This window comes from Lissotriton helveticus, chromosome 12, assembly GCF_964261635.1.
Source record: "Lissotriton helveticus chromosome 12, aLisHel1.1, whole genome shotgun sequence".
Taxonomy (NCBI): Eukaryota; Metazoa; Chordata; class Amphibia; order Caudata; family Salamandridae; genus Lissotriton; species Lissotriton helveticus.
Window position 1 is genome coordinate 839,836,496 of NC_136073.1, and position 25,154 is coordinate 839,861,649.

The following is a 25,154-nucleotide window of genomic DNA, read 5'->3' on the forward strand; positions in this document are numbered from 1 at the left end:
AGATGTTTTCTTCTCAGAGACCATATGGCACCCAAATATTTGGCCACTGCAAAAACAATGTGGTCCGTCAGATTTGTTTTTAGGACTCTAAATGCGACCAAACACTCTCCAAATCCCAAGTTTCTGCATAAAGGAACTATCCATTTCTTACGCATCCCTTGGTAAATGGGGCAGAAAAAGAGTATGTGGAGTTCGGACTCATCAGACATTCTGCAAGCTGGGCACATGCTGGATGATTGTTCACTCCACTTACTTGTAAATACTCGAAGTGGGAGTGACCCATGCCTCCATTGCAAATATAATTTCCTAAGCAGGGGAGGGTACAGTTTGTCTAGAACTGGTTCAAATCTATACGTGTCCTTAATACATAAAAAAAGCTCTGTTAGTGGGCCAAGTTTTTGGTGCTGTAAAAGTTTCGACAGTTTGCTATCATGATATATCTTTGCTAGTCTCTTTTTGGGCAAAAGTGGGCAATTGGTTAGAGGATCATACCACATCTTTGAAAGTCCCAGACCCAACTCTGATTTAATAAATTTCAGCCAATTAATTTTCCCAGCATTGGGCATAGCAAGCACCTCCTGTCGTCCCTGTCTATAGCTGGCCAATTCAGGAGTTACCCACAGCCTACGCCAGAAAGCCAAGGGACGGAAAGCCAATTCTTCATCTAATGGTCGCATCCCTAGGTCTAACCTTAGGGGGACTAGAGGGGAACTGGAGGGGAGTCCTACAACCCTCCGAATAAATTTGTTCTCCTCCTTTACCAGATCCGATGTTACTGCATGCCCCCAAAGCTCACACCCATACATGGCTGCCCCCCTAGCCTGTGTTTTGTAAATCTGTATGGGAGGACCGACGGGCCGAATAGTTGATTTATTATTGCCCAGAAGATTCAAGGTGGCCCCTGCGTATTGGGTCAATTTAAGGAGTGCTTTCTCCTGGTGCGTGCTCCATGTCAGTCTGTCATTTAGCATGACTCCTGTGGAAAAGTAAATTTTGCCATGTTCTGTGTCCCTACGTGTCATCCATCATATGTTATGTGTGCATGATTAAATATGCATATGCATTCCCCATGTTCGATTAATGACGCAATTATAGTTGTGTCCATCTCTAATATGCCAGTTTCCAGTTCTCGTGAATACTACGAATATCAGGCCTATGTAAAGCTACGTTGCCACGTTTCTCAGTGTGTACGTTATTCCATTATAAAGTCCCCGTTTCTAGGCCTCAAAAGGGCCTGGACACCAGATTCAGCTCCTGTCTCCTGAAACCTCGCTGAGGAGCGATACAGCCCCCACCTGTATCCTCGACCCTTCACTTACTTCCTGCCTCACAGTGCCCGGTTCAGCCTGGCTCTGCCTCTGAGTCTGCCAAAAGTATGTTATAGTTCCAGTTATCAGTTCAGTCCTCCTTCTCTGCATTCCTAAGCTACTGAATCGCATCAATAGTTTCCGTCATTGTCTAGCCTTCACGTCTCCACGTTAGAGAAATACTGTATTAATGGTCATTTAATATTCTTCATCACGTACTACATGTAGAATAATGCATGGTCCAGTCTTAGAATCAAGTCAGCCTTTCCCCTCCTAACTTCTAGTTTATATCAACATGTTCTCTAAACATCAGATACTAGGTACTGCTTAGGTACATGTCGCCCTGACTCTCCAGACTTCAGTCTCTGTTCCTAGCACAGAGTTCATAGCCCCCAGTTTCTCCTAGTGATACGTCATTGCTAGTTTGCGCGCACCATCAGGTTAGAGGTCCCGGCTCCTCAGGTAGCCCCCTCCATGGTTTCCGCCCCATTCATGACATATTCTGTTACGTTTGCATAACATGTCCATGTATACGCCCTGTTACACCTCTTTTCACCCTTATCTTTCGCGACTGCTACGCGTCACACCCTTTGCTCCACCCACTGCTCCGCCTATCATATGTACTGTAATGCAACTGTTTTACTATATATGCTTGTGTATTGTTATTAAATGCTAGCGCGCTCATCCCAGATCCAGCCCCAGCAGCTGCTGGGCCCTGCCATCCTATTCCTATGCAGGTTGTCCTGTTCCTGTCCTTTATGCTGTAATAAACCTGCGAAACTCCTACTACCTCGAATTTTGACTCTTATTTATTGAGCTATCTGTTATTCATTTATACATTCAAAAATAGGGTATTATTTATTTATTTACCACACTCCGAGGTACTCGAAAGTTTTCACCCTTTCGAGCCTACTCTGCCCGATGTTAGGTCTAAAGCTAAATTTTGGGGGGGGGTTAAACACCATAAATTTAGTCTTTAAGGTATTGATTTCTAGACCATATACCCTGCAAAAGTCAGTGAAGCCATCAAGAACGCGCTGAATGCCCATTGCGGACTTGGAAAGCAACAGGGTGTCGTCGGCGAACATAATCGCCGGCACCCTTGCGCCCGCCAACTTGGGCGCGTCAGAGTTGGCGACCCCATTTAGGTAGGAGATAACCCCGTTGACGTAGAGGCAGAACAGGGTTGGTGCGAGCACACAGCCCTGTCTCACCCCCCTGCCAACGGGGAACCTATTTGACAGGGCTCCCTCCTTGCCACACCTAACCTGTGCGAATTTAGCAGTGTGGAGACGAACAATCATCTCCAGCAAACCCTCAGGTACCCCCAGTTTGGCCAGCACATCCCAAAGCTTTTTACGGGGAACCAGGTCGAAGGCCGCCCTCAGGTCCACGAATACAGTATAGAGGCTGCCACCCTCCAACTGCACCGTTTTCCAGAAAATGAGGACGAACCGAAAGACCTGATCTATGGTTGAGACCTTCTCCCTAAAGCCTGCTTGGAAGGGACTCAGGTTGTTATATTCCCTCATCCATTCCGACAGGCGGTCCAACAGCAGCCTGGCGAACAATTTTTGGGAGACGTCTATCAAGCTTATTGGCCTGTAGTTGGCTGGGAGCAGAGGTGATCCCTTCTTAAAAATTGGGACTATCTCTGCCCCCAGCCAAGTTGGGGGGATCGTCATGCCATTCAGAATTGCATTGAACAGCGCCCTGAGGTACGGGGCCCAGATTGTGACTTCGTGTTTATAAAGGTCCCCTGGCAACCTATCTAGGCCTGGCGCCTTTCCGGGAGCCAGAGCCTTGATTGCCGAACTAACCTCTGCCAAGGTAAATTCGTTCATAGGAGCTACGCTTCCATTAGGTTGGTGCATTGTGTCTTCTTGTAGGTTCTCCAGTTGGTCCTGATTGTGTGGTTTATACAGGATTTTGAAGTGTTCCTCCCAAACGGGGGCTGCTATGTTTGCTACTACTGCCACTAATGGTTCAGCTGAGCCATGTTTAACGATTTGCCAGAATTTTTTGGGATCGCGCAATGTGAGGGCAGCTATCATTTCGGACCAATTTTCCTCATCCCATTCTTTTTTGGCACTAAGGAGGATGGACTTATAAGCAAGCCGCTTTACCCTAATCTTGTTCTGGGGTTCACGTATTTTGAGGGACTCTAGTAGATCGGTCTTTGCCCTCCTACATGAGGCATTGAACCATGAGGCTCTTTTCTTCTTGAGCTTCTTTACCCTGGCTACCGGGTTCAGCACATCTGCCAAATTGGTACATAGCTCAGAGTGGATGGCCCCTAGCTCATTGAGCTTTGCAAAAAAGAGTTCGGTGTCGTTAACTAGGCAGTGACTAAGGGCCTCGACCTTTTCCAGTACGGGGACGACTGTCGCATACAGCCTTTGGATATTGGATGGGTTCTCCAGCAGCTTTGTCCATTTAATTCTACGTCTATTACTAGTTAGAACTAAGTCGGCTGGGTCTACCAAATTTTCTTGTGGCCGACTCATTTGAGACCCCTGGATCGCAAATCTCAGTGACAGTAGATTATGGTCACTATCAGCTCTGTCTACTATACAGAAGTCCCTTATTTTAGCCCAATCCCTCACAGAGACCAGGATATAGTCAATACGTGACTCATATCCGGGTCTATTAAAGGTATGTTTTGGAGGGATGTCCCCTTGGATCCGCCCATTACAAGCCCTCAACGAGTGACGAAGCGTAAAAGATGTTATTTGAGAGGCAAGTGGCGTCCAGGCCTTTATAGGGGGACCCGCCAAGGTGGGAATATCCCAAGGTTCATCCTCTTCACTTGTTAAATCTGTCAGATGGACCGGAAGGGGCTCGTACTGAGTATTGAAATCTCCACCGACTATCAGTGTGGAACAAGGAGTGGTAGGTAGAATCAAGAAACAACGCTAGGTCATTAATTGTACTCGAGATAGCTGCTATCCCTACTGATCTCGAGTATACATTGATCAGTGTTACAGTGACACCACCGGGCCACTCCAAAGATACACATTGGAAATCGGCTGAGTTTGTTTCCAGTTTTGTAGCCCTGCAGCCAAGGTGGGATCCCACCCAAATCAAAAGGCCCCCTGATGGTCGTCCCTTTCCACCCCATTTTGCCTGTATCTCAAATGACACATATCCCGTACGGGAATGGTTATCCCTGGCCCATGTTTCTTGTAGTAGGCATATGTCATGCCCTTCAATAAGTTCTACCCACTCGGGGGAGTCTAATTTATTGGCCAGCCCGGCGACATTCCAGGAGAGTATAGATACCACTCCAGGAGCCGCCTGGGTATCAGTGGCAATGAGTGCCGGAGAGCACTTGCGTGGCCCAAACTGTCCTTGCTGGGTGAAGGACACACCGTCCATTACCACTAGCTTTGTTTTTAACCTGGTCTCAGGGGGGGGATTGTCCTCGTTACTTGGGTCTATTCTGGGCTTGTCTATATCATTCTTATTGTCATTAGTTGACTTATGAGTTATGTTGCCCTCAGGAAGTTCAGCGGGTGCCCGTTCTATATATCTAGTGTCGCCTGAGTTTAAATTATGGCTCCCCAAGTGAAATTGTAGTAAGGGAGAAGCAGATCGATCCAGTTTGGGTTGGGGACTAGGAGAAGCTGATCGGCCCAAAGGGTAAACAGAGCGACAGAACGAGTCAACTACTGGTAGAATGTCAGTTGACCTACATGTGAGTCAATCCACTTCCTCGAGGCACCCGAATCTGTTATAAGTCGGGGCCCCGGTCCACCCACCGTGTGTGTCTGACCAGTGATTGGGTGGCCTGCCCCACCCGCCTTTTCTCTCCGGAATCCAGCTCCAATTCCCTCCTGTGTTCAGTTGTGGTCGCGGAGGGTAAAAATAAGTGAGTGGTCTAGATGCTATAGGTGAATTTACGCTGGTTTGATACCAGGAGTGTACAGATTGCGCAGTGTTAGGATTTTCAAATGAAACCACTACGCAATCGCCGGTAATGGACTTATACGAAGTGCCTATCCAGGGGACCAGGCGCACCATGAGGATTTTACTCCTCAGGTGGTTTGGTATTGGCCTGTTGGTGTTAAGCCAATGGATTACTTTGTTCTTTAATGAACCAGAGTCTTCCTGCTGGTGGTATTGCAGTTCCGGGACCCCTGTTAGTACAACAACATAGGGTCTAACGTCAGGGGGAAGATCAACATAGCCCCTAGGACGATCTTTATTGGCGTTAACTCTCTGGGTGGTAGGTTGTTGGGTAGTGAATTGTTTGAAGTTAAAATCTCTAACCTTCGGTTTAGTCATAGCTTCCAGGGGTGGTGCAAGATGACCTGCCGTGGCTGGCAAAGGTGGTACAGACTGTGCCGCCAGCTGGTTTGTGGCCACCGCTGCCTTTTTGTAGATGTCTATAGTACCCCTGTGCCGAGGTTTTGGAATAGGTTTATCCTTAGGGGCATCAGATGAAATGGCAACAGCTACTATTTTATCAGCAGGTTGTAGTGTGGAATTAATAATATCGGATGGACAGGTAGGTTTATTAACATGGGTGCTAAGGGTTGCTAGATTCAGGATGCTTTTTTCAGTCTCGAGGAGCTGAGATTCGATGCGGGCAAGCCTTACTTCAAGGGGGGTTAAAAGTTTTTTTAGTGTTTCCCACACAATTGACAGAAATTCTACGTCCCTCCCTTTTATAGTACAGAGTGGAGCCTCCCCGTTCTCGCTTTCTATTACAAGATTATCTTTACTCGCCGTTTGTGCGGTACTTGATTCTAGTCTTAAATCGGGAGGGTTTGTACTATTTACTAAGGAGGATTCTAATGGTGCATTAAATGGTGCCTGAGTGGGAAATTGGGCCTCTGCTACCTTTGCTTTTTTCTTAAAATACGCCGAAGTGTTGTTGCGCTTTCTTTTGTTGATTTGCCATTTTTGTGGGGGCTGAGAATTCCCCCCACCCAATTCCATAGGTTTGGGAATTGAGGATGTTTCAAAAAGGGCCCTATCACCCGCAATAGCCGGCCCAAGTGCCCCATCTAATGGGAGACTTAGAATATCGGTGGATGGAGGTAAGTGCCCCCCCTTGGGTGTAAGTGGCATTGCTACTAGTGGCTGATGAATGTCTGCCTGTGTCGTGATCAGGATAGGGACCGGACCATTTGCACAGTCAGGTGATTTCACAAAAGCATAATGGCCTAGGGAGGATTTTTTGTGGACGTTCCAGTATTCTCACAGTTTTGTTTGTGATGGCTCCGCTTTGTGGCGCGGAAAAGTTCTCAGAAGAAAAGTGACGTAGTCTTTCCGGGGTGGGACTTATGTATCCTCGCTAATGTCACGGACGCGGACGACGCCAGGGCGGAGTCACGTGGTACCGTCCCCCCGGCGCGCAGGGATGCTGTGGCAAAAAAGTTTCCGGATCCAGTCTCATGCTTGGAGATAATTCTACGTTAAGGAATCTGCTGCTAGAATAGTCTCTACCAGATACATTGTTACCGAAGGTAAGTAACTCGTACATTTGTAAGTCACCCCTACAGCAGGCTTGACAGCCCAAAGACAGGTTATTGAATATTACATGTGAGGGCTTACCTGCATGAGCAGACATGCCCGTGTGCTGGTCATTCCTATTGCTGCTAGTATAAGTGACCAGGGAAGCTATTTTAAAACATGTGCTGTACACTGAACACTGTTAAAAACGAGTTCCCCAGCTACATATGGCTTCACTTAAGATGAGGATGTTTGGTATCAAAAATCTCATATTGGTAAACCTACACTGATTCCAGTGATTGAGTTGCCAATACACGCACCCAGAGGGCAACTTGGAGGTGCCCCTGAAAACTTACCAGCCTCTAATGTGCTCCTTCACTGGTTTCTGCCAGCCTGCCACTCAAGACACTGTTCTGACCTCCTAGGGTGAGAGCCTCTGCTTCAGGAGGCCCAGAACAAAAGCCTGTCAGGGAAGAAGTTGTAACACCCCCTCCCACAGGATGACCTGCTGCTAGCCTTCCTAGGCCAGCCAACTTCAAAGAGCTGCTGCCTTTGAAATGCAAATCTGGCTCCCCTTACAGGAGAGGAAGCCAATCCACTTGTCCAGAGCCCCTTAGGCACCTGGACAGGCAGGAACATTAGCTAGTCCAGTAGGCGTACCACCTCCAGGCTTGTACCCCTAAGGTGAGCTAAACTGAGGTGGACACGATTTTTCAGAAGTAACCATCTTGGTGGTGGCATAGTTAGGAATTCTAGGACAGGGGTTATTTTTGGGGGTGGGGTTATATAGCGCGAACTCAACCCGAAGGTATCAGAGCGTTTTACATGAGCACTAGTTGCATTACAGATGGAAACATTCATTTTGTTAGGCACAGGGAGATTAAGTGATTTGCCCAGAATCACAGGATGTTGAGCATCCATGCCGAGACTCGAACCCGGTGCCCCAGCTTCGAGGTTGACCTTTTCTAAACTTTCGATTATTAGTTATCTAGGGGGCGTAGTGAACCACAAGGGTCTGTAGCCTATTGCCTACTACCCTACATCCCCTAACACCCCATAATTTAGGGAAACCCCTGGCACCAGAAGAGCAGCTCCTATAGACCTGAAGAAAGAAGACGGACAAAACAAGTTGCACAGCAAGAACAGAAGGCCCAGCAACTGACCTGGCGCCAACCCTGCCCGCCTGCCTGCTGACTTCGCCTTTTGCACCAAAAGCAGACTTGTCCTGCAGCTGCTGAGTCTCCAAAACCGGGGAGACCTGCCAGCCTTAGCCCAGGAACTAAGACCTCCAGAGTAACAGCAGAACTGTACTCTGCACCCTGCATACAACCAAAAAAAGACCAAGAGAACTCCACCAAAACCCGAAACCGCCAAGCACCACTGCACCAAAGCCCTCCCTCTGCCCCCTCCTCAGCCCATGCCAAAGTGTGCCAATTCTGTCAGTGTGGTCCCAAAACCCTCAATATACTGAGTCCTCTGCGGAGTGCCTCCTCGTGGATTCCCTGATGTCAACTGCAGCCTCTGTTGGAATGCTCCCTCAACCGCGAGATTTTCCGGACGGAAACACCCAACACCCCAAATACCCTCTGCACCTGGAAGCCCCGTCCCGAAGATAAGAGGACCAAAGGTGTCCCCACGTCTCCCAACATTGAAAGAACCGAAGCCACTCATTGGTTTCACCGGACTGTTCCCCCAGCCCCCTCCTGCAGCTTCTTTCTACCGCAACCGTTCTCCATTGGAAAACATTGGGCCCCCAATGCTGTTTTGCACCTCTGCACCCAGCCACCCTAGTGCCGCTGGTTGTGTTCTGTTGGTTCTGCCTTGGGCCTTGCCCACCACTCACTTTAACTCCTGGGAAAGGGTCCCGGAAGTCGCTGGTTCTGCCTTGGGCCTTGCCCACCACTCACTTTAACTCCTGGGAAAGGGTCCCGGAAATCGCTGACAAGAACCGATAAACCGCATTTGATTTTCCGCCCATAGGTTGATATTGCAGAACTCAGAAATTGCACTAAGTGCTGACTTTTTGAACTGAAAAATATTCTTATTTAAAAACTTTTTTATCTGAACGATTTTCTTCTGCTGCCTAAACATATATTTTATTTATTTATTTATTATACAGTTTTCTATAGCGCGAACAAGACCCTTGGGTATCGGGGCGCTTCACAATTACATGAACGAGATTACAATAAACAGTTTTAGTTAGGAATACTATCATAATGGTTGACAAGGATTACAAGGTCATTAAAAAAAAAAAAGTGTCTTGTGGTAGGTTAGATAATAGTTATTCTAGGAGTATTCAATCTTCCTCTATATGCTTGTTTAAAGTGTATTTTCCTTTGTCTTCTATGTTCTCCAGTCAATGGAACATCTTAGACGTCTCTGAGTTGAAGAGTTAGCGCGTAGAGAAAATGATTATGGAAGGAACTTACTCATTAGAAATATCTTGGTTTCTCTCTTAAAAATTGCTAAGTTTGGAATATTTCTGATGTTCGGGGGAAGTGAGTTCCAGATCCTAGGGGCTGCTCCTGAGAATGCTCTATCATAGGGTTTTTCTTCCTGAAAATGGGTGGTCTCAGCACCAGTTCTTTGGCGCTCTTAGCTGGTCTGCTTCCTCCAGATATTTCAATTTTTTGAGCAAGATATCTGGGAGTATTGTGATGAAGTGCTTTGTGGGTGATACACGCCATCTTTAGCTGTATCCTGGCTTCGTAAGGTAGCCAGTTTAAGGCTTTCAGGTGAGGGGTGATGTGTTCGAATTTCCTCGATCCTGTGATATGTCTTGCTGCTGCATTGAGGCATGCTTTTAAAGGTGCCGTGGATATTTTTGGTAGCCCTGCCAATGTTGTGCTTCCATATTCAATCCTCGAAATGATCAGTGATTGCACAGCTTGTTTTAAATCCACGTCCGTTAAATATGGTTTCATTTTTCTTAAGTAGTTCAGATGAAAACGGGCGCTTTTTGCCGTTGCTTTGATGTGGGCTTTCATGTCGAGGTTTTCATCCAATGTGATCCCTAGTGATTTCGCTGAGTCAACTAGGGTGGGTGTGCAATTTAGTGCCGTGATCAATTTGGACCATTCCTTCACTGCTGATTGATTCTTTTGTGGCGAGATAAGTAAGAATTCTGTTTTATGTGCGTTTAGCTTCAGATGATTAATAGTTAGCCATTTTAGAGTCATTTTTAGGGCCTCGTTCATTACGTTGATGTCTTCCAGGGATGTGATCTTAATGTATTATATCTGCGTGTCATCCGCGTACATGTGGTAGGATATTTTGGAATTTCTGAGAATTTCTGTTAAGGGTTCGATATACAGGTTAAACAATGAGGGAGATAATGTAGATCCTTTGGAACTCCAATTGCGTTAGGGCTTTAAGGTGACAGAGTTTGGTTGATCAGAAATCTTTGGGTTCTATTCTGTAGGAAGGATTCAAACCAACTTAGCACCTTGCCATATACTCCCATCCTTTCACAGAGTCTGTTCAATAGTTTTTCATGATTAACCGTGTCAAATGCAGAAGACAAGTCAAGTAGGATAAGCAGACAAGATTGATTGTGATCTAATGCCTGAAGTGCATCATCGACTATGTGTAAAATCGCCGTTTCCGTGCTGCGTCCAGTTCTAAATCCCGATTGGCATTCATCCAATAGTGAGAAATTGTCGATGTGTTGGCTCAATTGATTTTGCACACATTTCTCTATTAGCTTGGCAAGAAGAGGAATGTTGGTTACTGGGCGGTAGTTATTTGGATCTGCTGGGTTCGCCATAGGTTTTTTGATGATCGGTACTACTTGTCCTGTTTTTAGACATTCTGGAAGGCTCCCCTGGGATAGGGAGGCATTTACAATTTCTGTCCTTATTGGAATCACTGTATGGCAGATTTCTTTCAGGCATTTTGAAGGTAGTGGGTCATTGTAGTGATTATTGGGTTTGATGTCTGATAGCGTTTTGGCAATGCTATTCTGATCCAATATTTTGAAAGTGTCCCATTGTGCCTTGTTTTTTATCAAATTATCCACAGTTTTCGCTGTGTTAATGTCCAATTATGGTGTATGGAGTTCCAGGTTGTCTGCTGCATTCTTGAGTTCTCTTTCCAGAGTGTTAGCTTTGTCGGTGAAAAAGTTTGAGAATTCTTCGCAGTTTAGTTGCGTTTTTGTGATTTCTTGGGCAGTTTTGGCCAGCTTATTTGATTGCTGTTTTAAGATCTCAAATAATTTCCGTGGTCTGTTTTTGGCGTTGTCTAATTCGGATCTAATGAATTCCTTCTTGGAGTTAAGGATCTTTTTGTTGTATTCATTTCTAATTTTTCTGAGGGTTTTCAGTTCCGGGGATGATGTGTGTTGTCTCCATTTTCTTTCTGCCAATCTCAATATTTGCCTGTCTTCATTCAATGTTCCATTGAACCAAGGGTTTTTAACCTTCTCTGTAACTCTTTTCTGTTTTAGTGGCATGATGTCGTCGACTATTTTTGTTCCTGTAGTAGAGTAGAGATTAGTTAGATCACTCACATTCTGCAAGTTGTGAGGTAGGTTTAGGTCTTTCTCACATCTTTCAATTAGTAGTTCCATATTTGCATCTCTGGAATCTCGCATCCATCTTCTGCTTCTCATAGGTTGTGTTGTTTTTATCTTCCTCCATGTGGGTATCAGGAAGGTTATGGCATGATGATCTGACCAGTCACACGGCTCTATTGAGAGGACTGACGTATTATCTTTTTTTTTTTTTAATTACCCAGTCCAGAGTAGCTCCTTTCCAGTGAGTTGGTTGTGTGCATGCTTGTGAGAGATTTAGTTCCGATAATATTTTTTATAAATTAGTGTGGATCTCCTCCTTGAGTTCTGCGTCTCATTTATTGACCATTGTGTGCATTTTCAGAGGTCTTACACTCCTCTGTTAAGCCTAAGGCTTATAAATCACACTACCCCCTAGTAGAACACTTTCGGGTTGTCATAGCAGGCCCCCTACCCACTCATAAGGGAACCCCTGGACTCTTTACACCATATATCCCGTTTTAATATATCATAAAGAGGCAGCTTCCTACATCACTACATTGTGTACAGCATCCAGGTAAACCTTGGCCCATCTCATTCGAGCCAATTTGGTCTGTGTGGAAGGTGAACCAAATGGGCAATAAAGTCTTGAGCATGCCTAACCCCACTCTGGAAATCAAGAACTACTCTTATTAAATAAACCTTAATGATAAATGAATAACCTCCGTAGTGCTATAATTGTGCTGTTAAGCCATTTGTTTTAAAAAAACGATGCATACAAATCAATAATTTTATCCATACACTTCCAGTGATAGATCTGCATAAAGATGAGAGCTGTGTCTATGCTGTAAATGCAGGGTCTGTATGACCTGCCAGTGCCTATGAGCGAAGAAACATTGAAATAAAAAGGCGCTATTATCTGCCACGTAAGAATACGGAATATTGGCATGCTTCTTTTAATTCAATCAAAGGATTATTATTGCTCCAAGAGGACCTTCTCATAACAGCTAACTTATAGTTTTGAGCAACTAATAAAATGCAAAACGATGCCTTTTCTGTTCTTCTAACAAACCTACGAGTCTCATTTTTATGCACACTCTTATCCCAAACATCTTTAAAACAAATTTAAGTAAAGAGGTTTATTTGCAGTTTTCAAACCTTTTAGCAATAAAAAGCGGCTCCTGACACTGAGCGGGTTATACATCAATTGTCAATTTAAATATCTAATTCACACAACCCAGCCCCACCCATGTTAACAAAAATTCAACACCCCAAAGTCAATTGGAGAACCGAGGCGATCTCCACCAGTACCCAAGTGAATCTTTTCATGAAGGACCATCAACTCCGTCCAAATGGCTCCATCTCAACCAGTTTTTATCCAACACCGCTCCTTGATGGTTGGGGATCCGGGGTCAGTGTTCCTCCATCTTCTTACAGCGTCATGTTTGGCAAGCAACAAACCAAGGCCAACGAGGGTCCTGGACCCATGACCACCGCTTTCCCAATCTTCCTCCTAAATATCTCTGAAATGTGAGAGCTCCAATTCTGCTCTAGAATGTCATGCCGCAAGTTCAAATTCAGAATTTGATTTGTGGTTTTCTGTTAATCATAAAAATATTTTCTTATCCTGTTTGACATTTTTACATGATTCTTCCATGCAGGATTGCCAATGTCCGAACAGTATGTAAAACTAGAGGAAGAACGTAGGCACAAGCAGAAAATAGAAAAAGACAAGAAGAAGAAAAAGCAGAAAAAAGAGAAAAAGGGCGTGAAAAATAGACGTCACAATTCACTCCACACAGAAAGTGATGAGGACATTGCACCTGCACAGCAAGTGGACATCATCACAGAGGAGATGCCAGAGGTATTCCTTTGATTGATTTTCCTCCAGTCTTTTTTTGTCTGTTTCCTAGGTTTCTTTGTTTGTTAACACTTTTCTCTGTAGAGATTTATTGCATAAGCTGATATTCATAACTGCAAAAGGGCTGCAAACCTTCTTGTTGACAGATGTTCTTTTGGTAGGTTTTTCTCACTCTCTAAATTCCTTCAAAGCCTCATGGGCATAAAACCACCAACATACATGGAAAATATATGGGCTGGAAGGAGAATCAGCCTCCATGGTTTTTGAAAATGAAAAGTGTCTTCCTGCAAGAGTTTATGAATTTTGAGAATAAAAAATCTTAACTGTATCATTTAGCTGCAATCTTCAAGGTTTGGGAAACGCCAACAGGCAGAAAACTGCCAGTTTAGCGAGTAACATCTTCACGGTTCACGTGTGGATGTGTACCTTTATCGGATGTAAGATCGGATGCCTGCTTGGCAGTAGTGACTAGAAGTTTGCTGGGGCAGCACAAAGCAGAAGCGGATTGCCTTTTCGACATCTAGGCCCCGATGAGCGTCGACGATGGAACGGAGCCCGTTCAAGAGATGCCCCGTCTGCAACTCCAAATACCCTCACATCGATGTGCACCCGGTGTGCAATAAGTGCCTATCCCCGGACCACGACGAGGCCAGCTGTATGGCCTGTTCCAAGTTCCGGTCGAAGAAAACGCTTCGGCGCGCCGCGCGACAGTCGGCCCAGCAGACAGCGCCAGACCCAGAAGATATCTTCGAGGCAGACGACATCGAGGGAGCCGATCAGGAGGATCCTGAACAGCAGTCGGACCCTGCATCGGAGCACGACTCACATTATAGTGTGGACGAACAACAAGACTACGTCCATGAGGAAGACATCGTCGAGGTAGGAGACTACGCAGAAGCCATCGGAGCCGTCGATGACGAATCAAGCGATGAGCAAGGCCCGTCCGCAATCGCGGGCCCAATACTGACACTATACTCTCTAAGGCTCAGGTCGAGGCATCGCCGGAAGGCCTTAGCCAAGATCTTTACCCGCATTCTATAGCCCCGCGTCCATGCCCGGCTAAGAATACTTATACAGAGCCATCGGTCAATCAGCCACTTTCGGCGGCAAAATCGAAACCGACACCGACAGCAACTGTTTTGAAACAGAAACTGCTGAAGACAGCCCTCGGATCGACAGCCTCGGATTCGTCGGCTCCAGCCCAATCTAAAAGTGTCATCAACCCTTCGGGGTCACAAGGGGGCGTCGACCCGAAACACGGGACGCCGAAACCTGTCTCTTCCGTCAAGCATATCGCGCTGACGCTGTCGACGTCCACGCCCAAAGATGGCGACACTGGCAAAGGACTCAAGGCTAGGAAGACTGTCGATCCGAAACTTCCAGCCTCGGCGCAGATATCCAGCAAGGCCTTTGAGTCGAAAAGTGCACCCGACCCGAAAGAGCACGTCGCGTCGAAGCAGAAAGGCGTACCTGTTGCGCACCGACAGCTCGAATTGACGCAAGTTGGTCGGATCGACGGCAACACCCTCAAAAACGGTCGGCTCGTCTCCACTGCTTACACAACCTATTAAATATGGACTGCCCCCGACCGCTTGGCCAAAAGCCTTCGAGCCACAAAAGGGCACCGACACTACCAAGAAAGTGTCGGCAGTTTCAAGGCGTCAGTCCGCTGAAGAGGATGTGATGTTCCAACCACCCTCCTATGACAATCAGTCAAAACTGTTCATCGACTCTGATTCGGGTAGACTCACCATTTACAAACGGAAAATAGTTCCAGAAACTCCTTTGGAGTCCTACAAAATCCCTCTAAAAAGGAAAAGACTCGGCAACCTCACCTGTTCTTTCTGAGCCTGTGGAGTCCTATGAACAAGACTATTCCTATTCGCCCACACGCACCTATGAGGACATAGGGGAGGGATACAATGAAGATGAGTTCAATTATCCTGCTGACACAGATCAGGATGAACAGCAAACCTGGACTGACCCTGTTGACCCTGTTGACCCTGGTGAGCCACACACCACGCCTGACACCCAGTCCTATACCATCAAAACCTCGCCTACTGAAGATACTGCTGCGTTTAACGCTTTGATTGAAAGGGCAGCCAAAAACCATGATGTGGACATGCATGCTGACCCAGTAGAGGAGGACTTTTTGTTTGATACTTTCTTGACTTGTGAAAGATCAGTAAAGACATTGCCTATTCTGAAGGGTGTCCTTAAACATGCTACTGACATCTTCAAGGAGACCACAATTGCACGGGTTGTAAACCCAAGGATTGAAAAGAAGTACCGGCCTGCACCTGTAGACCCTACGTACATCAAAGGCCAGCTCCCGTTGGACTCCCTCGTGGTGGCTAATGCTCGTAAAAGGGCAAACTCTCAAACCAGTGGTGATGCTCCCCCTCTGGACAAAGAATCCAAAATCTTTGAAGCATCTGGCAAGCGAGTAGCGGCTCAAGCAGCAAATATTTGGAGGATCTCCAATACACAGGCCCTGTTAGCCAGATATGATAGGGCGCACTACGACACGTTAGAGCAGCTACTGCAACACCTGCCTGAGGCTTATAAGGAGGGAGCAGAAATGCTGATACAGGAGGGAAAATTAATTTCAAATGCATTCATCAAGTGTGCACTAGATGCAGCAGACACGGCAGCTAGAGCCATAAACACAAGTGTGATGCTTAGAAGGCATGCCTGGCTACGCATCTCTGGTTTTAAGCCAGAGATACAAACTACTTTACTCAACCAGACGGTTAACCCAAATTTTCTCTTTGGTCCTGATGTAGACACCACCCTTGAGAAAATTAAAAAAGACACTGAAACAGCAAAATCCATGGGGGCTCTGCAGTCACAACAGTTCAGGGGCGGTTCCTTTCGTCGCTCCGGTAACAGGGGAGCCGCCAGAGGTCAAGCATCACAGCAAGCCCAATACAACAGAGGGGGCTCGCAGACCACCTATAACAAAAACAATAGAGGTGGCTATCGTGGGAACAGCACCAAAGGCAGAGGACGCGGAAATAATAATACCAGATCCTCCGCCACCAATAAACAGTGACGTCTTGTCACTGCCCCCCGACCATATAACACCAGTCGGGGGGAGACTTCAGCAGTTCCTGCCAGTCTGGGAAGGCATAACCACAGACAGGTGTGTGAGAGACCTTATCCAATACGGCTATTGTCTAGAACTAACCTCCACTCCACCCAACATACCCCCAAGGCACCGTCCTATGTCCGCAGAGCACATGCACTTATTGCAGCAAGAAGTACTCTGCATGCTGCAAAAAAGGGGCCATAGAACTCGTGCCTTTAAATCAGCAGGGTACAGGGGTGTACTCACTGTACTTCTTAATCCCAAAAAAGGACGGGTCTCTCAGGCCCATTCTAGACCTCAGACCCCTGAACCAGTACATCTTGTCAGAACATTTGTACATGCTGACTTTACATCAAGTTCTACCATTGCTCACTCAGGGGGACTTCCTAGCAACCCTAGACCTCAAAGACGCATACTTCCACATTCCCATTCACCCAGGACATAGGAAATATCTCAGGTTCACCATAAACAACCAGCATTACCAGTTCAAGGTCCTGCCTTTCGGGGTCACTACTGCCCCCAGGGTGTTCACCAAGTGCTTAGCGACAGTGGCGGCGCATCTTCGGAGACAACACATCCATGTCTATCCTTATCTGGACGACTGGCTTGTTCAGGCAAAGCCAGCCCAGCAATGTGCCAGCCACATGTCCCGCACAATTCATCTCCTACACAGTCTAGGATTTTCACTAAATTACCCAAAATCACACCTTCAACCCGCACATGTACAACAGTACCTGGGTGCGACAATCAATACTCTGACAGCGACAGCGCACCCAAACTCTGCCAGAGTCAACAGCATGCAATTGCTCATTCAAAAATTCAGGCCCCAACACTCGCTCCCAGCGCAGGTATTCATGCAGCTAATAGGTATGATGGCCTCCTGCATCTTTATAGTCCCTCACGCAAGGCTACACATGCGTCTGCTTCAGGAGTGCTTAGCACGACAGTGGAACCAGGCTCAAGGACATCTGAAAGACCTAGTGTTGGTGACCGGTCGTGCATACAACTCTGCATTGGTGGAACACACAAAACCTTTGCAGGGGACGACCGTTCCAAGAGCCTGTACCGCAGATAGTGCTGACAACGGACGCATCTCACCAGGGTTGGGGAGCGCATGTCCTCCATTGTACAGTGCAGGGACTATGGACAGCGCAGCAGCAAAAGATGCATATCAACCTATTGGAGCTCCTGGCAATTTTCATGGCAATGAAGGCCTTCAGACTGCATCTGTGCAACAAAGTTGTGCTGATCCGGACGGACAACATGACTGCCATGTATTACATCCAGAAGCAGGGAGGCACACACTCTCCACAATAGTCTCATCTAGCCCAGAGCATGTGGAAGTGGGCCATTCAAAGGAACATGTTCCTCATGGCGGAACATCTCCCAGGCAAAGATAACCAGATGGCGGACCTGCTCAGCAGGCACAGCCACCAGATGCACGAGTGGGAGATACACCCCTCAGTGCTCCAACCATATTTCCAGCAGTGGGGTCATCCAGAGATGGACCTATTCGCCACAAAGGAAAATGCAAAATGCCAAACCTTCGCCGCCAGGTTCCCACACCCGCAGTCTCAGGGCAATGCGATATGGGTGAACTGGTCAGGCAGATTTGCGTACGCTTTTCCTCCAGCACCGCTCATACCGCTAGTGGCACGCAAACTGCGACAGCACTCCATGACGCTCATCCTAGTTGCTCCAACGTGGGCACGGCAAGCGTGGTACACCACATTCCTAGAACTTTCAGTGGTGCCTCACCAACGGCTGCGACTCAAGCCCTGTCTCCTCACTCAGAACCGTGGAGACATTCAGCACCCAGATCCGCAACAGTTGAGCCTTGCAATATGGCTCCTGAGGTAATAGTTTAGCTACCTCAACCTGCCCCCTGACTGTATGAACATCATCAAGGAGGCAAGAAGACCTACAACCAGGGCATGCTATGCGGCCAAATAGAAGCGATTTGTCATTTACTGTTCTCATAATGACATAAATCCGCTAGATGCATCCACGCAAAACATTGTGTTACTTGTTGCACCTATACAGATGCAATCTGGCATATAGTTCCATTAGGATACATTTGGCCGCAATGGCAGCTTATCTTCAGAACAGACAGCATCTTTCTCTTTTTAGAGTGCCAGCCATTAAAGCTTTTATGGAAGGACTCAAGAGTGATTCCTCCCAGACACCCTCCTTCACCTGTCTGGAATCTAAACATAGTTCTCACCAGACTAATTGGACCACCATTTGAACCTCTTCACTCTTGTGAGATACAGTTTCTAACATGGAAAGTGGCTTTTCTAGTGGCAATCACATCGCTAAGGAGAGTTAGTGAGCTTCAAGCCTTAACTATTCAAGAGCCATTCGTACAGATTCATGCTAATCGGGTGGTGCTGCGTACCAACCCGAAATTCATGCCTAAGGTGGTGTCGCAGTTCCACATTAACCAAACCATAGAACTGCCCGTTTTCTTCCCAAATCCAGACTCGGTGGCAGACAGAGCACTGCACACGCTAGATGTTAAAAGAGCTCTCCTGTATTACATAGACAGGACGAAGGATTTCAGGAAAACTAAGCACCTGTTTGTTGCCTTCTCTCCACAACACAAAGGCAACCCCATTTCCAAGTCAGGTATAGCCAGATGGATTGTTAAGTGCATACAAATCTGTTATCAGAAAGCTAAACGCACATTAACAGTTCCCCCAAGAGCGCATTCCACACGCAAGTTAGGGGCATCCATGGCTTTCCTAGGTAACATACCTCTAGAGGATGTATGTAGAGCAGCCACATGGAACACCATACACACATTCACCAAACACTACTGCGTGGATGTACACTCCAAACAGCAAGCTGCTGTAGGTCAGGCTGTTCTCAGAACTCTTTTTCAGACTGCTGCAGCTGGCACGGGCATCCGCCGCTAAGGAGGATACTGCTATTTATTGTTAAATGTTAAAGATTTCTAGAGCGCATGGCTGCCCGTGAGCGTCCCAGCGCTGAGTAAGTACAGGTGGAGTCCGAGGGGGAAGCTTTAGGGGAACAGCCAGGTTTTCAGAGCTTTTCGAAATGACATCAAATTGGGTTGTGCGCGAATATCAGGAGGGAGGGAGTTCCACAGTTTGTAGGCGTTGTAGGAGAAATGCCGACCTCCTGATCGAGCTCTCTTGATCTTAGGTATCCGCGTTAAATGGGCATTGGAGGATTGGAGGGGTCTGGAGGTGGTGTAAGGAGTCACCAGCTCTCTGAAGATAGGAGGGGCATTCCCGTTGAGGATCTTGTGCGTTAGGCAGAGCGCCTTAATCTGCACTCTTTCCATAACTGGAAGCCAGTGAAGCGTTTTAATGGCTGGCTTGGCTGAGCAGCGGTTTTTGGTGTTGGTAAGAATCCGTGCTGCCGCGTTTTGTACAACCTGAAGTTTAGAGGTTACTTTCCGCGGGGCGCCCAGGTATAATGCGTTTCCATAGTCCAGCCGTGACAAAATGAGGCCCTGGATCAGGAGTTTCCTTGAAGGGAATGGGAGCAGTGGTAGAATTTTCCGGGCGGATCGCATGAGGCCATAACAAACTCCGGCTGTTTTCCTTGCCTGGGTGTGCATGGTAAGGTTTTGGTCCAGCCATACTCCGAGGCTTTTGATCTCGGATTTGGGGGTGGGGGGCTTACCCATGCATGCGGGCCAAAGAGAATCCGGACAAAAATGGGACTGATTCCCCATCACCATTATCTCCGTGTTGTCGCTGTTTAGCTTCAAGTGAGATCTGTCCATCCAGCTCACTATGTCTCTCAGACAGGAGTAGAAGTTGATGTTAGGATTTTCCTGCTGAGAAAGAGAGACGACCAGCTGGGTGTCGTCCGCATAGGTTAGGAGTTTGATACCATGGGGGGCGACTATTTTTTCCAGAGATATAAATTCAGCAGCCCACATGCCTCGACCGGAATATGCTACTTACCAGTATGCATCTGTTCTTGGCATGTAGGGCTGCTGACATTTATATCGCCCGCCCTCCTCCTCAGTGCCTGTCGCAGCTGTCGCACTCAGAATCATTCTCAGGCATGGTCATCACTTATTGTATTGCACTCCATCTCTGCCACAATGGCGAAAAACAATCTGAAGAGTGGAGAGGATCCCCATGCGGACTGTAGTCCAAGGGAGGAGCCACCTATCTCGTGATACTTCCAAGACTCTTCCAGGACAACAATGTGCAATCATCCGGACCCAACACTAGGCGGCGATCTATGCACAGATATAAATGTCAGCAGCCCTACATGCCAAGAACAGATGCATACTGGTAAGTAGCATATTCCTTACCTTTAATCATCTTAAGTGTGTTCATAATATCAGCATCTGAATGATTACATTCTCAGTCAGTTAGCCAGGAATCAACCCTGTGACTTGCAGATGTTTAGATATGCATAAGGAAACACTTTACTTACCTGTAACACCGGGTTCTCCAGCAGGGGCTACTTTAATAGATTCACATGTTTGAAATATTCCTTGTAGTCTGTCTGGAAACCCTCGGTAAACAGTGCTACCACAGCAGTGTATATTTACTCAAAAATATTGGACTTTGCATAGACCATTTACATACTATTCACATCACTGTGAATGACCCAAACTACAACCAGTTGGAGGCCAGCACCTTGAGCTGCTTTTCTATTAGAGGCTTCCAACTGGCAATGTTTTTTAGTTTAAGAGTTAGCCCTACTAGTTAAAGCTTTATGAAAGAGAAGTCGGTGGATTGTACTTGAATCTATAGAAGATGCCATTGCTGGAGAACCAAAGCTATTGGTAAGAAACTTTATTCCTTCACCACTAGTGGATCATTCATACAGTCACATGCTTGAATTTATATTACCCATGCAGTGTATTGAGAATCACAGAAAGCCGGCATGAGATTTACCTTAAGTCAAAAGACTTCTAAGTGCTGCTCGTTCTATGGTTCTTTCCTAGTCCGTGTTAACTTTGATGCAGTAGCGCTTTGTGAACACATGCATTGTCTTCCACATTGCTACTTTACAAATGTCCTTTGCTGTTATAGAAGCCATTGCCCTAGTTGATTGTGCTCCGACTGCTTTCAAATGTGGTCTGTTCACAGAAGTATGAGCTAAGGAAATGCAAGCCACAATCTTTCTTGTCAAAGTTTGTAATAGACCTGCCTTTGTTCAAAGGACCAAAAGGTCAAATAGCTGATCTGTTTGGCAATTTTTTTTTAGTGCTGTGACAATAGCATTTGACACATCTTGTGATGCCATCCGGGGAGTGCAACACTATTTCTACTGGTATGGTTGGAGTTGGAAAAAAATATTGGAAGTGAAATATTTTAATTAATGTAAAACATTGTAGGCACTTTTAGGGATGGATTTAGGGTTTGTACTCCATGCCACCTTGTCTCTGGAAAAGCAGAGATAAGGATCCCTACCACTCTCCTAGCGGAAGTAATTTCTAGTAACATCAGTCTTCCAAACAGTGTTTTTATGGTAGCTTTGTGTCTTGGTTCAAATAATGCTGTTAGGACTGCATTGCGCTTCTATCCCTGTCATAATTTACCTTTAGAAGTGAAGCTCTAAATAGACCTCTCGTGAATTCCTTAATTATCCCTTTACAATACAATGAAGTTGTATATGTGGATTTAAGTAACCGCAGAATTGCAGCGGAATTGCAGCCAGAATAACTTTAATAGTTGCAAAAGGTAGACCAGACTCGCCTAAAGTCAACAGTCACATTAGAACTGATGAAGGGACATTTGAAGAGGATTTACCCGTCTCTGCCCATAAAACAACTTTGTTTCACTTAACAATCTACATTTCAATGGTTGGAGGGGCTGTACAGTGATCTTAGTTCAATTCTCCAGCATTGGTAAATGATCACTTTCTAGGTCTTGAGGAGCCAGGCTGTTCGCTTAAGGGGACTGAGGCTTTTGGTGAAATACTCATCCCTTGCGCCTTGAAAGTTATCTGGCACCTGTCTTAAATTGATTCATAGTTTCGGGCTTCAGGAAAAACACGTCCATCGTGGATCAGATTTTCCGCCTCGTTCTCCTCTACTGGAAAACAGTGAGGATCGAGGGGGGGGGAAGCCTGTACATGGGGTTTGTTGACCTGAGGTCCGCATTCGACTTGGTCCCCCGCAAGAAACTATGGGAGGTCCTAAAAAAACTGGGTGTTCCTTCCCAACTATTGCATGCTATAATTAGGCTCCATGAGGGCAATTTTGCCCAGGTTAGGTGACGGAGGGATGGAGCGCTGTCCTCTAGGTTCCCAGTTCTCAGAGGGGTAAGACAGGGTTGCGTTCTTGCGCCAACCCTGTTTTGCCTCTTTGTTAACAGTGTCATACTTCATCTTGACAATCTTAGGGACAATGACACACCCCTGTTGGCAGGCAGGAGGGTACCGGCTATCATTTTTGCCAACGACACCCTCCTGCTTTCCAAATCCCCGATGGGGATTCAACGGATATTAGATGGGTTTGGCGTTTTCTGCAGGCAACATGGTCTGGAGATCAATACAGAGAAAACCAAACTCTTGATATTCAACCCCTCCTCTACAACTAGGCCTAATCCAACACTGGGCTCTGCAAGGCTGGAAAGGGTAAAAACGTTTCAGTATCTGGGGGTAACTCTATACGAGAAATTATCATGGGCCCCTCAGATAGCTACATCTCGGTTAAAATTGTCCCAATTATCGGGCGCAATCCTAAAGGTCGCAAATACATCAACCTTTAAACCCATTAGTCCAGCCGTGGAGATGTACAAAACCCAAGCCAAAGCGGCTGCATTATATGGTAGTGAGTTGTGGGGTCACAAAGCTGGGGCAGAACTAGTCAGAGTAGAAAATAACTTCCTCAGACGCCTTTTGCTTCTTCCCCAAGGCACACCCCTGCTACCACTAAGACTAGATCTGGGGCTCCCCACAATAGGGGACGAATTGGAACGTAAACCGCTGAGGTTTTGGCACAGGCTCTGGTCCACTGGTGAACTTGCACATTACAGGGAAGACCTCAAGCATGTCATGAAGCTCAACCAGCGTGATAGAATCCCGTGGTTGACCTTCATTAAGAGAGAACTACATCGCCTGGGACTCCCTGAGTTATGGGTGGACCCTGAAAGAAGCTGTCAAAGGGTCCCTCGTAAAAGGCTGGTGGAAACATTCAAGGAGAAAAGTCTAGTCTCTCTGGTGTGTGCACCTAATAACGGCACCCTGACCGAACATTTCCTGGATTCCAAAAATTCTTATCATTTTGAAGGTTTTATGGATATCATATTCCCCATTTTAGCAAGGAAATTGTTCATTCAATGGAGGCTAGGCACCCTGCCCCTGAAAACTTTTACTTGCAAATGGACAACGCAGGATGAAAAAACCTGTCCTGGGTGCAATAGTCATGATGAGGAAGAAATTCACGTTCTGTTCTTTTGCCCGGCCTACACCAGACCGAGGAAATACTGGCTAGTGCCTCTGTGTAGGAACTTGGGCATAAGAAATTACTTACATTCATACAGAATACTGAAGACAAGTACCCTGGCCCACATTGTCTTTGCAGTTGCAAAGTTTATAATGGCCATGTGGCAGACAAGGAGGAAAATACTAAAAGACTGAATACTGATATGAATTGTAATGAAATTGTACTCGTGTTTAGACACTCTAGGGAAATGAACTATCTATGGGACGTACCAAGTCAGGTTTTTATTGTATGTGGATGTCTTTTAAATGTTTTTTTAAATGTTTTAATGTTTTTAATGAATCTTTTATGGTCTCAACGGCCGAAATAAAGAATTTTTGGATTGGATTGGATTCATAGTTTCATCTGAGAGGTCCCATAAATCTTGAGAATAAATGCCTGGCTTCCTAGGATTATGTACTTTCCCCTCTAGGTCTTTAACAGCACTCGTATCAGAGGAATTGGTGGGAATGAATACTGAAATGTTCATGTTCAATTGATTGAGAACACATTTCATGTTAATCCTATCCATCTGCTCACAAACCTGAGATGATACTTGTTTTGATCTGTTGTGAAAATGTCCCACCTTGAAGTACCTCACCTTTGGAATACTAGAAATAGTTTCCTGAGGTTTCATTCCCACTCGTGAGAGTTTGAATACTGCCTGCTTAAGTTATCCTCCACATAGTTCTGCACTTTCAGGACATGCTATACTGACAATTCAATCGTAAATAGTAATTGGGTATTGGGAATATTGCCCGGCGCTAAAATATCAGTGTACTGGTCTACACCAGTATAGTAATTAATACAAAAGTAACTGTGTGAGAAATTGGCCTGGCATATGATGTCCACTATTCTAGTGTGCACCGTGCACCAGACCAAACAACCCTTATTGATGGTAGGTTTAGACAACCTTTATAGAAAGCTATCCTAGTGGTAGCTGTGGAGAGCAGTCTTCAGGCTAAGTCTTGAAGGAATGTAAAGCAGCTTGTTTTACCAGTCTATAATCTAATGAATGACCAAATGAAAGAAGAACCACACCAGGTATATATATGAAATATATGTATTTATTCTAAACACACCCCTCTAGTCTCCGTTTGAGGCTAGAGGCAAAAGTACAATACAATTACGTAAATAGCACACAATAAATTAGCACAGTATACGTTTTGCCCTAAAGGGCTCACAAACCATATACTAAGAAAGTGGTATAAGTACCGCAGTGAACATGGAGACAAGGCGTAGGGCCTGCAGAACCGCTGGGGCAACCAGGAACCACCCATGGTAGGGACGCAGGAGACCCACAGGGGACGCGTGCAGTGTCTAAACACAGCCGCGAATCACCATTGACTCTTGTGGAGAAAGTTGATGTTAGAATTTTTTAAGAATAAGGACACTTAGGAGTGGACTAGTAACAAACCCCTTCAATACTGGACACTTCGAGAGTCAAGACCCACGGGAGCACCGAAATACTCGTGTTACCTCACCCAGGGAAGCTGGTTGCATAGGTGTCTTTTCGTGTC

At 46.1% G+C, this 25,154-nt stretch overlaps 1 protein-coding gene across 1 annotated transcript in view; it reads left to right on the forward strand.

Moving 5' to 3' along the window:
- The window catches only part of AP3D1 (adaptor related protein complex 3 subunit delta 1), a 347,807-nt gene that overhangs the window by 216,758 nt on the left and 105,895 nt on the right, over nt 1-25,154 (forward strand). Inside the window, exon 20 of the mRNA XM_078671456.1 lies at nt 12,918-13,120. Coding sequence (XP_078527582.1) covers nt 12,918-13,120 — 203 coding nt within the window. The remainder of the gene's footprint in view (nt 1-12,917; nt 13,121-25,154) is intronic.